This window comes from Anolis sagrei, chromosome 4 (assembly GCF_037176765.1).
Source record: "Anolis sagrei isolate rAnoSag1 chromosome 4, rAnoSag1.mat, whole genome shotgun sequence".
In the NCBI taxonomy this organism is placed as follows: Eukaryota; Metazoa; Chordata; class Lepidosauria; order Squamata; family Dactyloidae; genus Anolis; species Anolis sagrei.
Window position 1 is genome coordinate 124,204,246 of NC_090024.1, and position 13,890 is coordinate 124,218,135.

The window sequence follows — 13,890 nt, forward strand, 5'->3', positions numbered from 1 at the left end:
CTGCTGTTTTAATTTTAGCGAGTTTTTTGCGGATGGTGTGAATTCTCTCTCTTAAGAGGTTGCGTTCCAGGAGGTCATAGATCTAATCACCTTTCAAGAAGAGTTTGCTCCAGGCACAGTCAGTCCATTGTATGCTAATCAAGGTGGTCAATTGAAAAGATTCACACCTAGCCCAACTTACAAAAGCCTTGTGTCTCACCCTGGTCTTTCCACAGATATATAAACCCCTTTTTTTCCCAGCTCCAGCAGACCTCACCCTCTGAGGAAGCTTGCCATAGATGCAGGCGAAACGTCAGGAGAAAAGCCTCTAGAACATGGCCATATAGCCCGAAAAAACCCACAAGAACTGAGTGATTCCGGCCATGAAAGCCTTCGACAATACATTGAACATCTCTACGGGGAGAAACTGTTCCAAGACACACAGAAATTGGAGAAACTAAGGACCAGGAAAGCACATCTACTGTGCTCCCTGACTTTCCTTCTACGCTGCAGAGACACAGATACCATCCCACAATTTCTCGCAGCTAAAAGGACTTTCAAAACACCACAGGCTCACCGGATCTATGACCGCCTGGAACGCAACCTCTTAAGAGAGAGAATTCACACCATCCGCAAAGAACTCGCTAAAATTAAAACAGCAGAGAGAAAAACAGGCAGGGACATCTAATCACCTTTCAAGAAGAGTTTGCTCCAGGCACAGTCAGTCCATTGTATGCTAATCAAGGTGGTCAATTGAAAAGATTCACACCTAGCCCAACTTACAAAAGCCTTGTGTCTCACCCTGGTCTTTCCACAGATATATAAACCCCTTTTTTCCCCAGCTCCAGCAGACCTCACCTCTGAGGAAGCTTGCCATAGATGCAGGCGAAACGTCAGGAGAAATGTCTCTAGAACATGGCCATATAGCCCGAAAAAACCCACAAGAACTGAGTGATTCTGTTATATATCCCTAAAAGCCTTCGACAATACTTTAGAACCATTTAGAACCATGGATTGCCCAAGCCTATTGGCCTCATGTAAGCCGCTCTGAGTCCCTTGGGGAGATGGTGGTGGGGTATAAATAAAGTATTATTATTATTATTATTATTATTATTATTATTATTCAGAATTGACTTTGATTAACAAACTGAGATTTCAGAAGAATCAAAAATAAATATGATGCAAGGCACTATTGATGATGGCACCTTCTTCCTTTTCTAAAGAAATTCTACAGACCTATTTGGTTTAATTACTAGTGAAAAGCATGTAGTAAGACGATATGGATTTTATTTTTGACTCAACTGATTGTATTAAAATGTGTTGTTGCTACGATGCTTTATAGCTATTATTTATGAGTTCTTAATTTTTAATGGGTGTGATTGTATTGATTGGAGTTGACTGCTTTTTAAAATTGTCATCTGCCCCGAGGTTCTGACAATAGAATGAGAAAAACAAATAGATTAATGAAACAAACAAATGGATGGATGGATTGTTTGTTCCATTGATTTTTAATTTTATATCCCTTAAAAACAGCCTCAGCACAGACGACAATTAGAAAAAATATATAAAAGAAATGCAATCAATGTAATAACATCTTCCAAAATGAAAAAGATACCAGTGCTATAATGAACAAGTTCACAATTTTGACATTCATTTCCGCTCTGCCCTTAAACTGAATGTACGATATCAACAAATAACTTTAGTCTCTTGAGAGAGAGAAGAGCAATCTCCCTGTCTCTCATATTCAGACAAAACACTAATAATTATTCACTGCAGTAATCTTTCTGTGGTGCTGAAGGCTGGTATTTGTCGCTATTTACAGTAGCACAAACAGCAGGAACCAAGAAACAAGGGCTTTGTTTCCCAGAGGAAAGGGAATGGCACCAACCCAATTGCAAGGCTGCGATGCCCCTTCCCAACAGGAGAAGCACAGTCACCAGCCTGCAGTTCAACACCAGCATTAAGAGTAATGTTCTTCTTTGCTGCCTACTTCACCCGTGGGTGTCTGCCAGGCCTTCAAGCTTAGTTATATGATCAAATCCCTCAAGGAGTTCTGTCACATACTTATAATGGAATTATTCCACTTCAGTATGGATACTATTGCCTTTTGTAGCATTGGGAAAAAGGAGAGAGGAAGAGATGGAAAGGGACATGAAATGCAGATACAGGATGGGGGGGGGGCTGGTTCAACAACAGTACATGCAAAACATGTACTGTTGTCAACTTGTTGAACATGTACAACAAGCTGAATGTTCTGGTATGGCTGTACCAGGAGCTCCAAATTTATTTGCTTTGTATTAAATGTTTACTTGCAGTCCAAGGTTTCAGGGACTCTGCAGATAGGTGGCTTCCTTTGGTTGCAGTCATAGGGCAAGTCACCTGTCCAATTCTGGGCACCACAATTCAAGAGAGATATTGACAAGCTGGAATGTGTCCAGAGGAGAGCGACTAAAATGATAAAAGGTCTGGAGAACAAGCCCTATGAGGAGCGGCTTAAGGAGCTGGGCATGTTTAGCCTGAAGAAGAGAAGGCTGAGAGGGGATATGATAGCCATGTATAAATATGTGAGAGGAAGCCACAGGGAGGAGGGAGCAAGCTTGTTTTCTGCTTCCCTGGAGACTAGGACGCGGAACAATGGCTTCAAACTACAAGAGAGGAGATTCCATCTGAACATGAGGAAGAACTTCCTGACTGTGAGAGCCGTTCAGCAGTGGAACTCTCTGCCCCGGAGTGTGGTGGAGGCTCCTTCTTTATGGTTGAAGGATGGTCATCTGTCAGGGGTGATTTGAATGCAATATTCCTGCTTCTGGGCAGGGGGTTGGACTGGATGGCCCATGAGGTCTCTTCCAACTCTTTGATTCTATGATACTATGATTGTTAAGTTTTGGTTCCGCCCTTTGCTCAGGGCAATTGGGAAGGGAAGGGCCATTTTTAGTTAGTCTCAGAAAGGAAAGCTAATGTACAGGATGTGTGCAAGCTTCCCCTGTACAAAAGCTTCTACCCTTAAGACTTTCCAGGGGGAAACAGTCTTAAGAACATCCAAGACTTTCTGGGGGAGAACAGTCTTAAGAGTCTCCAAAGATTTCCAGGGAAACAGCCCTAAAGACCAAAGAACTCCAGCTGGAGAACATCTAAGCCTTTACTGGTAGGTCCACTCGGCGTTCGAGAAGCAGTTCGACCCGGTAGCGAGCCCACATCAGTAAGGGTTAGATTACAGTCAGCCTGGGAGAAGTTAAAAAGGGGATTTTCCTTTAAAGTAAAGAAGAAGTTATTGAAGACAGTTGCCTGTCCTTTGTGGGCAAGATTAGGAAGTCACCAGTTGCATAAAAGCCTGGAATCATTCGTTTATTTTTATTGAAGACAAGAGAAGTTTCTGTTTGATTGTTCATTAATAAAGAACTTTTTATACTTCACAAGCCATCTAAAGATCATTTGTGGAAAACCTCTGAGAACTTCTCTTTGGCCCCCTGGCTTCCCGCTGGGCAAAGATTTTTTTATTAATCCCCAGGAAACAAAAAGTAAACCCTCATTCCCTGAAAACTACTCTCCTCTTCCAGGTTAAAGAGCTGGGCATGTTTAGCCTGAAGAAGAGAAGGTGGAGAGGAGACATTATAGCCATGTATAAGTATGTGAGAGGAAGTCATAGGGAGGAGGGAGCTAACTTGTTTTCTGCTGCTCTGGAGACTAGGACGCAATGGAACAATGGTTTCAAACTACAAGAAAGGAGATTCCATCTGAACATGAGGAAGAACTTCCTGACTGTGAGAGCTGTTCAGCAGTGGAACTCTCTGCCCTGGAGTGTGGTGGAGGCTCCTTCTTTGGAAGCTTTTAAACAGAGGCTGGATGTCCATCTGTCAGAGGTGCTTTGAATGCAATTTTCCTGCTTCTTGGCAGGGGGTTGGACTGGATGGCCTATGAGGTCTCTTCCAACTATCATTCTATGATTCTAGGACATCCCTCTTCCTTACCTGGAAGTGGGAAGCCTCCTTAAAACGCCTTGGAGAGTGCGTGGCTGGCTAGCATGGTGTAACCAGGGAGAGAAAGTGTGAACACCTGAAGCCGAGTGTCTCCCAAAATTTGCTTCCTTTGCCTTGGAAAGAGTGTATATGTGTAGCGTGCAGGCCCAGAAAGCATGCATGCTTGCCAGTGCCTGCAGTCGAGCACCTCCTCTAGAGTAAGAAACAGGATTTTTTGCCTCCTTGCCTTCAAAAGCGAGTGCGTGTGTGGTGTATAGGCCCAAAAAGCATGTGAGCCTGAAAGTGCTTGCAACTGAGTGGCTCCTCTAGAGTAGAGACAGCAGGTAAAAAGCTACTTGAAGTGCATGCCAGGATCTTTCACCACCCCAGAGTGAAAACAGATACCTGCACTCCCAATTTTGGGAGGTTCCCAAAAAATGGATCAAGGCCCCCACCAAAAGCTGGAACACAAAACGGGTCAAGGTTTACCCCAAATGCACAACCCTATGGTACATACATATTTCCTGACATAACAGGTCCTACCGGTTTCTGAAAAATTCAAGATTTACTGTAGTTAAAAGTGAGATGACTGTACCCACCACAAGCAATGATCCCTTCTTCCAAAAATTCCTTCTGAAAAGAACAAAAAACCCTAAACCTTCCATCTGTTTCTAGCTCAAAATAACTCATATTCTTAATATGGAGAAAGCTTTACAGGTTTAACCAGGGACTGCTTATCATATACCAGAGCAGCAAAGATCGGATTATATATATTTAACCTGCTTTGGAAAGTGTCTAGAAAAGTTACTAGTCCACAAAAAAAACAAAAAACAAATTACACTGTGGCCTTCCTACGCACACATACAAATTGACAGCCTGAAAGAAAATAAATAAATAAATGAGGCCAGTTACAAAACTTTCCCACCTAACCATCTGGAAGCAAGTCTTACTCATCACAAGCAATCTGAACGAGACTGTTGTCCATACTCGCAGAAGAATTCCTGTACCAAAAGTATGCTTTAACTGAGGGAAAACTATAGTTGCTTTATTAGAACATTGTAGGATTTTGACGTTTGGAATGTTAAAATCCTACACTGTCCAGCCATTATGTACTTTGATAAAGGAGTAATTAAAAATGACATATTATGCTTTACAAACAAACATATGCCTGATTCATCATGGTACATGTGACATCGAGCATGCTCCTCCCCCCTAACAAGGGATGGTAACTTATAGTTCTGCAAAGGACAAAGGTACCAGACTGCACAATAGGGGTTAAGTCTTGGTCAATTTGCCAAGGCCTTAACAACAATGAGGACCCCATGAAACTTCGGGAATAGCTAGACCTTGGGGTCTCTGCCTCTCTCGGGAGCTGTAGTTCTCCAAGGACGGGGAGCAAAGCTAGTTTCCAGAGACACCAGGTCCATTTGGGCCACTCTAGAACTCCTGCCAGGACCTTTGTGCAACACCCTTGCATTTTAGCCATCCCCTATGGACACTCTTTCCCTCCACATGGACAAACCTTATGAAATCTTGCCTTTTATGAACTTTAGATATATGAAATGTGTTTTCTGAATTCTTTGTGTGGCAGAAGCCTTTCCCCTTTTCCTCTGCCCTTTGTTTCCCCTATATACATGAAGAAACTCCACCAAAGGGACTACAAAGCCCCAAACATTCCAGGATATTTTTTTATCCACAACTTCCCTTTGCATGAACAATAGCCTGGGCAGCTGGTGGCCCTCGGAGGAATTGCCCAGACCTCAGCTTGCTCCTTTGGCAAAAATCTTAATCATATTTCCTCCTGAAGGACAAAGGGTCCTCAAAAAAACCTTTTGCCTTTGCTCTGATTATTCATTCCACTCAAAGTACAATAGATCAGGCTGGCTTGAGATTTTCCCTTTGTCTCGCCGGCCACATGGCATGGCATTTCCTTTGTTTACTCCTTTCCCAGATTCCTTTGTGCTCCCTCATCCCGCCTCCATCTCTCCTGATTGGCTGTCGCCACCAGATGACAGAGGTCTCCCCATTGGTTCCTATGGACCACTGGAGCCCATCGCCCAATCATGGCAGGGGACAACAGGGAAGCCGGGGCGGGGAGTTTGAACTCTGCAACTTTGAATTTGCTATAAATATGACTGTATTGGTGTATTCCCCTCATACTTAGCTTTGGCGAATTATTGCAGCTTTGCATCCGTTTCAGCTGAATCGCATTAAACCTCAATGGCTTTTCTTCAACTGGTGAGACTTTTCATTGGGAAATCAGGGAAAAATATGGGATGCTTCTCTGTCTTGCCAGGGAAAAAGAACTCTTTGATGAGTCTAATTGGTCTCTGCCTCCTGGCAAAGACCCCTAAATTTTAGCTCTAGATCACATGAAGTGGCCACAACTTACATAACGCCACACATTGAAGGAAGAAATAATATGAATAGTAAAGGTAAAGGTTTTCCCCTGACATTAAGTCCAGTCGTGTTCGACTCTGGGGTGTGGTGCTCATCTCCATTTCTAAGCCGAAGAGCCAGCATTGTCCGTAAACACTTCCAAGGTCATGTGGACTGCATGGAGCGCTGTTTCCTGCCGAAGGGGTACCTATTGATCTACTCACATTTGCATGTTTTTGAACTGCTAGGTTGGCAGAAGCTGGGGCTGACAGTGGAAGCTCACGCCACTACCCGGAATCAAACCTGCAACCTTTTGGTCAACAAGCTTAGTAGCTTAGTGCTTTAACCCACTGCACCTGAATAGATCAGGTAAATTGCAAACAGAATGTAACCAAATGTATGCCAAGTTAAGTCCTTACATTCCCATTGAAAATGTATACCCAGCCAAATTTTAACAAAGAAAATGCTGTGTCCAACCCGGTTGCTTCCCACCAGAGTATCCCAGTCCTTCCTCATACGTCTTACTCACATTGTACAGCACTGTAGTCCATCCTTCCATGGTAATGCACTGGAAGACAGTCAACACAGCAAAGAGAATGTTGTCAAACTGAGTGATCCCATCGTTGGGACCAATCCAGTCTCTGCACTCGTAACCTGCAGGGCATCCTTGCACCCCACAAGGATGAGGTGGGTCCAGCTCTTGTAATTCACCTGCAGTCACACACAAATTAAACCAAATGGTACAGAAATGAATTTGTAAAAAACGGCAACCATACTTACCAAGACAATCACAGTGAAACAGGACCTTCCTATACCATGCCTTTTCAAAGGAAATGTTGAGATTCCTCAGATGGTTATCAACTGGTCTGAGATCAAGGGGAGGCATCATAAGGCAGCTGCTTAAGGCCCCAGGGAGGGGGGCCATCACCAACCCCTCTTTCTGTATCTGAATGGCAGAGGGAGAGGTTAAAGTAGGACCCATCCCTCCACCCTCTGACACATGTGTAACCATCTTCTTTAGATGGACAGGGGCAGTAAGAGCTGATGACAGTTGCAACCATTGCCTGCTTCCTATCATCACTTTTAGATTGAGGAACAGGATGGCTGAAAATTGTGTTTCATCTTGTTTTTTTCACAGCAGAAAATTGATTTTTGAAACATGTTTTATCCTGGAATACTGTTTATTTTGCACTTTAAAGTCAATGTTCTATATTTTGTTGATTTTTGCATGTATTTTCATTTGCATCATTTTAATATATGTTCAAAGACAATAGGAGGGCTCTTTTTCCTGCAGAGTGCCTAAGTAACCTAATTGTCCCAGAATATAGGAAGGCATTCTCTTTGGTTAAATTCAATGTGCTACCTTCTGCATTACTGAAGGGATGATATGATACTGTAAACACTAGGCCTGGGTAACAACGGAAAAATTTGTTTCTAAAATAGATTCGTTTTTGGGGGGTTTTTGCGTTTCGTTATTTAAAATAATTACAAAATTTTCCTTTAAAAAAGTTCGATATTTACGAAATTTCGTAAATGTGAAAAAAATTACAAAACATTAACGAATCGATTTCCGAAACAATAACGAATCGATTCGTTAATGGCGGACGCGACCGCGAAATACGCTAAAAAACCTCCAAAAACTTCTGAAGCTTCTCTCTCCCTCTGTTGTTGACTGTTGGTGTGATATTATAATTTTTTTTCACTAATTAAACAAAAAACTTGCCCCAGACATGCGGAAATAATAACGAAACGACCTCAGAACAATAACGAAACGAATACAATAACGAAATACGAAGCATTTACAAAACGTGTTTAAAAATTCATTTTTTAAACAAATTGCTCCAGAATGGTTCGTTATCGCTTCGTAATCAACAAAATTAACGAATTATTAACGAATTACGAATTAACAAAACGAAATCGCCCAGCCCTAGTAAACACCTATGTTCCTGTGAGACTGAGGTGGTAGAAACTGGGGAGAATGTTTTATTGTAGTGCTTTTTTTATCAAGAACTTTGGCAACATTTTACTAATCCAATTTTACAAAATATTCCAGGGTGACCTGAAAGGTTTTATACTGATTATCTTTTGGTTGACCAGTCTTCTGAAATACAGCTGAAGTTGCCAGCTTTTGTGCAGCAGCAAAAACTCATTGGGCAGGATATTGGTACAATCACAGGCTCCTTCTTCACTGCCATATAAAATCCAGATTATCTGCTTTGAACTGGATTATGTGGCAGTGTAAACTCATATAATCAAGTTCAACGCAGATAATGTAGATTATTTCCTTTGATTTTTTTTGTTGTATCAGGAGCGACTTGAGAAACTCACTCTCTGGTGTGAGAGAATTGGCTGTCTGCAAGGATGTTTTCAGGGGATGCCCAGATGTTTTTGATGTGTTACTATCCTTGTGGGAGGCTTCTCTCATGTCCCTGTATGATTTCCTTTGATAATCTATATTATGGGTTATTGTAGGTTTTTTTTGGGCTATATGACCATGTTCTAGAGCAGGGTCCTCAAACTAAGGCCCGGGGTCCGAATACGGCCCTCCAAGGTCATTTACCCGGCCCTCGCTCAGGGTCAAACTAAGTCTGAAATGACTTGAAAGCACATAACAACAACAACAACAACAACAACAACAATCCTATCTCATCAGCCAAAAGTAGGCCCACACTTTCCATTGAAATACTAATAAGTTTATATTTGTTAAAATGGTTCTTCATTTTAATTATTGAATTGTTTTTAAGTGTTATTTACACTACAAATAAGATATGTGCAGTGTGCATAGGAATTAATTCATGGGTTGTTGTAGGTTTTTTCGGGCTATATGGTCATGTTCTAGAGGCATTCTCTCCTGACGTTTCACCTGCATCTATGGCAAGCATCCCCAGAGGTAGTGATGTCTGTTGGAACTAGGAAAAAGGGTTTATATATCTGTGGAATGACCAGGGTGGGACAAAGGACTCTTGTCTGCTGGAGCTAGGTGTGAATGTTTCAACTGGCCACCTTGATTAGCATTTGATTGCCTGACAGTGCCTGGAGCAATCTTTTGTTGAGAGGAGTCTACTGTATACCATGCAGCTGTGGACAAGTCTACATAGGGACCACCAAACACAGCATTGCCCAAACACGAATCAAGGAACATGAAAGGCACTGCAGACTACTTCAACCAGAGAAGTCAGCCATTGCAGAGCACCTGATGAACCAACCTGGACACAGCATATTATTCGAGAACACAGAAATGCTGGATCACTCCAACAACTACCATGTCTGACTACACAGAGAAGCCATTGAAATCCACAAGCATGTGGACAATTTCAACAGAAAGGAGGAAACCATGAAAATGAACAAAATATGGCTACTAGTATTAAAAAAACTCTAAAATTACAAAAAGCACATCAACAGAGAGGAAACAAACAAGGACATCTAATCACCTCTCAACAAAAGATTGCTCCAGGCACAGTCAGCCCATTGTATGCTAATCAAGGTGGTCAGTTGAAACATTCACACCTAGCTCCAGCAGACAAGAGTCCTTTGTCTCACCCTGGTCATTCCACAGATATATAAATCCTTTTTCCTAGTTCCAACAGACCTCACTACCTCTGAGGATGCTTGCCATAGATGCAGGCGAAACGTCAGGAGAGAATGCCTCTAGACCATGGCCATACAGCCCGAAAAAACCTACAACAACCCAGTGATTCCGGCCATGAAAGCCTTCGACAACACATAAATACAACAGAGTAGTCACCCTCATTACAGGAATACAGAATCTTACAGCCACAGATGCCATCTGGTAGTGATTTGATTTTAACTACGTTCTGGTTTTCACTGTGCAGCGCTGGTTCCAAGCAGTTGGGATTTTTCTTTTTCTATTCTCATCGCGAAACAATGACGTTAATGTTGACGCCCAAAGTATCAGTGCTGCCATGCAAACATCCACCCACTTCCACCCAACAAACACAAAAGAAAGCTAAACAAAAACCTTGCCTGCACAGGCTAGTTTCAATAAACCTCCCCAAGTGTGTATTTGCACGCAGAGGTTTTTCAGGGTGATGTCAACAAAGTGTAAGGATATTTCTATGAAGATTTCAGCTCGATGAAAAGCTACCCTGCCTTATTGGTTTCTTTAAAATCATTTTTAAAGCTTTTAACTATGTATTTGTATCTCAGAACTCTGCTAGACTACCTTTGTTCTCAGTGATTCCCAAGCTAAGTCTGTATTGGATTGCTGCATGCCTTCCTGGCTGTACGGCCATGTTCCAGAAGCATTCTCTTCTGATGTTTCTATGGTAGGCATCTCCAGAGGTTGTGAAGTCTGTTGGAAACTTGGAGCATGGCCATACAGCCCGGAAAGCTTGCAGCAACCCAGTGATTCTGGCCATGAAAGCTTTTGACAACACATAGGTCTCTATTGTTTTGTCAAAATCTTTCATGACCTGAATCACTGGGGTGTTGGGTGGCTTGCGGGTTGTATGACCGTGTTATATAGCAGCGTTTTCTCCTGATGTTTTGCCTGAATCTGTGGCTGGCATCTTCAGAGGATTTATTTGTTTATTTACGATATTTATAGCCCGCTTTTCTCAGCCATACATCGACTCTATGCGGGTTACAGATTGACACAATTCGATGCCAGGCATTCATAAAAGTGCCATTAAAAACAATCAACATTACAATATAAAACATATATAAAAACTAGGCCTGGGTAACAACGGAAAAATTTGTTTCTAAAATCGATTTGTATTTGGGGTTTTTTTTTGTTTCGATATTTAAAATAATTACAAAATTTTCCTTTTAAAAAGTTCGATATTTACGAAATTTCGTAAATGGTAAAAAATTAACGAATCGATTTCCGAAACAATAACAAATTGATTTGTTAATGGCGGACGCGACCGCGAAATATGCTAAAAAACCTCCAAAACCTTCTGAAGCTTCCCTCTCCCTCTGTTGTTGACTGTTGGTGTGATATTATATTTTTTTTTCACTAATTAAACCATAAAACTGGCCCAGACATGCGGAAATAATAACGAAACGACCTCAAAACAATAACGAAACGAATACAATATCGAAATACGAAGCATTTACAAAATGTTTTTGAAAATTCGTTTTTTTTAATAATTGCTCCAGAATGGTTCATTATCGTTTTGTAATTGAAAAAATTAACGAATTATTAACGAATTACGAATTAACGAAACGAAACCGCCCAGCCCTAATAAAAACGGTTAAAGCATATACTCATCGGTGTCATCCTGTTAAAAACATTATCCAGTAACATCATCTGGCCATTCCATGTTCATCATTCATAGATCGGTATTATGTATTCCGCTGCATTCTCAAAAGCTTGCTCAAAGAGCCAGTTTTTTTTTCAGAAAGTCAGGAGGGAGGGGGCCGATCTAATATTCCTGGGGAGGGAATTCCATAGCCGGGGGGAGGAGGGCACCACTGAGAAGGCCCTTGTAAAGATGCACCAGTTTGTAACGGTTTGTAAAGGAGCCACCCAGCTCAAAGTGAGTTGAGGTGGCTACCATCCCCCCAGTTATGCTAGGACGTAACCCAATTGATAACACAACTAATGAGTTGTAATATTGAATTGGTCTTTCTTCGAGGTGTAGTGTGGCTTAACTTGAAAGTATTTGTAAGAGACTTGGCTTTAGAAGAAACTGTAACAAGTTTATTGAAGTATAGAAGAAGCTTGATAGTTTCAATGTTTCTTAACCCTTAGAGGCACATATCTTCAGAGGTTACATTTATAACATTTCATAAAACAACTCTTAAGAGGACTATTCCTTCCACTAAACAGGTTTCAAACTTATTTTCCTTCAAAATGTGTTTCTTTCTTTAACAGATTACTTCAGGCACAAGCTTATTCTTTCCTTATGTTATTTCTGTTGCAGTAAAGATTCTTATTAGGCTTCTCTCCCCCTTTTGCTCATACACTAACTATTAATATAAATAAGTCAACTCGACCTATCTAAACTACACAGGCTAAAAGCCAAAACCTTCCTGATTCTCAACACAGTAGAATCAGCCTTTCCCTGTAGTTCTTAGACTACAGACTACTTCACTGGTTCTCAACACACAACAGAACCAGCCTTCCCTGTAGTTCGCTGACTACAGACTAACTGTTTTAAAATGGCTGCCCTGCCAAGTGGCAGTTGGCTCCACCCCTTTTTCCATGGCAAGCCAGCTCAAAGTGAGTTGAGCTGGCTACCATCCCCCCAGTTATGCTAGTTTAAATACTTACCCTTTTAAACACCTATCCATTATTATACATAACTTTAGATTAAAACTCACACTTCATCACAGCTCTGTCCTTCATCTCTGCCAATCACATTTGCGAGGCAGGTGGGATCGAGAGCAAGGCCTCCCCAGCCGATCTTCAGCTCATAGGACGAGATACGTTCGGACAGGTAAGCTGGGCTGAAAATGTTTAGGCTTTACAGGCTAAAGCCAACACTTTCAAATTGTGCTCGGTAGCAAATTGGCAGCCAGTGAAGCTGATGCAACAGAGGAGTAGTGTGCTCCCTGAGTGCCGCTCCTGTTAGTAACCTGGCTGCCACCCGTTGGACCATTTGAAGTTTCCAAACAGTCTTCAAAGACAACCCCACATAGAGCACATTACAGTAATCTATTCAGGATGTAACAAGAGTGTGGACCACCATGGCCAAGTCAGACTTCCCAAGGTACAGGTGCAGCTGGCGCACAAGTTTTAACTGTGCAAATGCTCCCCTGGTCACCGCCGAAACTTGGGGTCCTCCAGAGATGCCAGTCACAGATGCATCAGGAGAAAATGCTGCTAGAACATAGCCATACAGCCTGGAAATCACACACCACCCTATGTCTGTATTAGCTGTGGCTACAGTAGAAGCAAAAGACTATGCACAACAGCCACATATATGGTCATACTATGTCTGCATTTGAAAAGCCAAGGGGAAGAATAAAGTCAGAAAAGGAATTGGGAACAGAAAGTATTCCTCACCTGAATTGTTCACATAACAAGCCCGGTGCAGCTTCCCACTATAGAATTCCAGGCCAATGATGGCAAACATCAGAATAGCGAAGAAAAGGAGCAGGCCAATCTGGAGGAGAGGCACCATTGCCTTCATGATGGATTTAAGTACAATCTGCAAACCTTGGATAAAAAGAAAAAGGGACACTGTAACTAAACATGGTGACCATCGCCATATCCAGTAATCATAACATTTTTTCTGCAACAGGGAAAGCATTGAAAGAGAATCTACACATACAATTTGGCAATTGGCAGTTTGGTCCTGGAAGAAGTAATGAAGTACAGGAAGCAGTCATATACAATAAACAGAATAAGCAATCAACAAGCAAAAATGGGGTGCCTGCTTGTCCCATGTTGTTGTTGTTGTTCATTCGTTCAGTCGTTTCCGACTCTTCGTGACTTCATGGACCAGTCCACGCCAGAGCTCCCTGTCGGTCGTCACCACCCCCAGCTCCTTCAAGGTCAATCCAGTCACTTCAAGAATACCATCCATCCATCTTGCCCTTGGTTGACCCCTCTTCCTTTTTCCTTCCATTTTCCCCAGCATCATACTCTTCTCTAAGCTTTCTTTTC

The 13,890-nt window shown here is 42.0% G+C and overlaps 1 protein-coding gene across 7 annotated transcripts in view; it reads right to left on the bottom strand.

Annotated features, from left to right (window-relative positions):
- CACNA1E (calcium voltage-gated channel subunit alpha1 E) overlaps window positions 1-13,890 on the bottom strand; it is a 575,426-nt gene that overhangs the window by 308,847 nt on the left and 252,689 nt on the right. For all 7 annotated transcript variants that reach the window (XM_067467631.1, XM_067467628.1, XM_067467632.1 and 4 more), the window contains exons 6-7: window positions 13,288-13,440; window positions 6,844-7,025 (exon numbers count right to left, since the gene is read on the bottom strand). In XM_067467631.1, coding sequence (XP_067323732.1) covers window positions 6,844-7,025; window positions 13,288-13,440 — 335 coding nt within the window. The remainder of the gene's footprint in view (window positions 1-6,843; window positions 7,026-13,287; window positions 13,441-13,890) is intronic.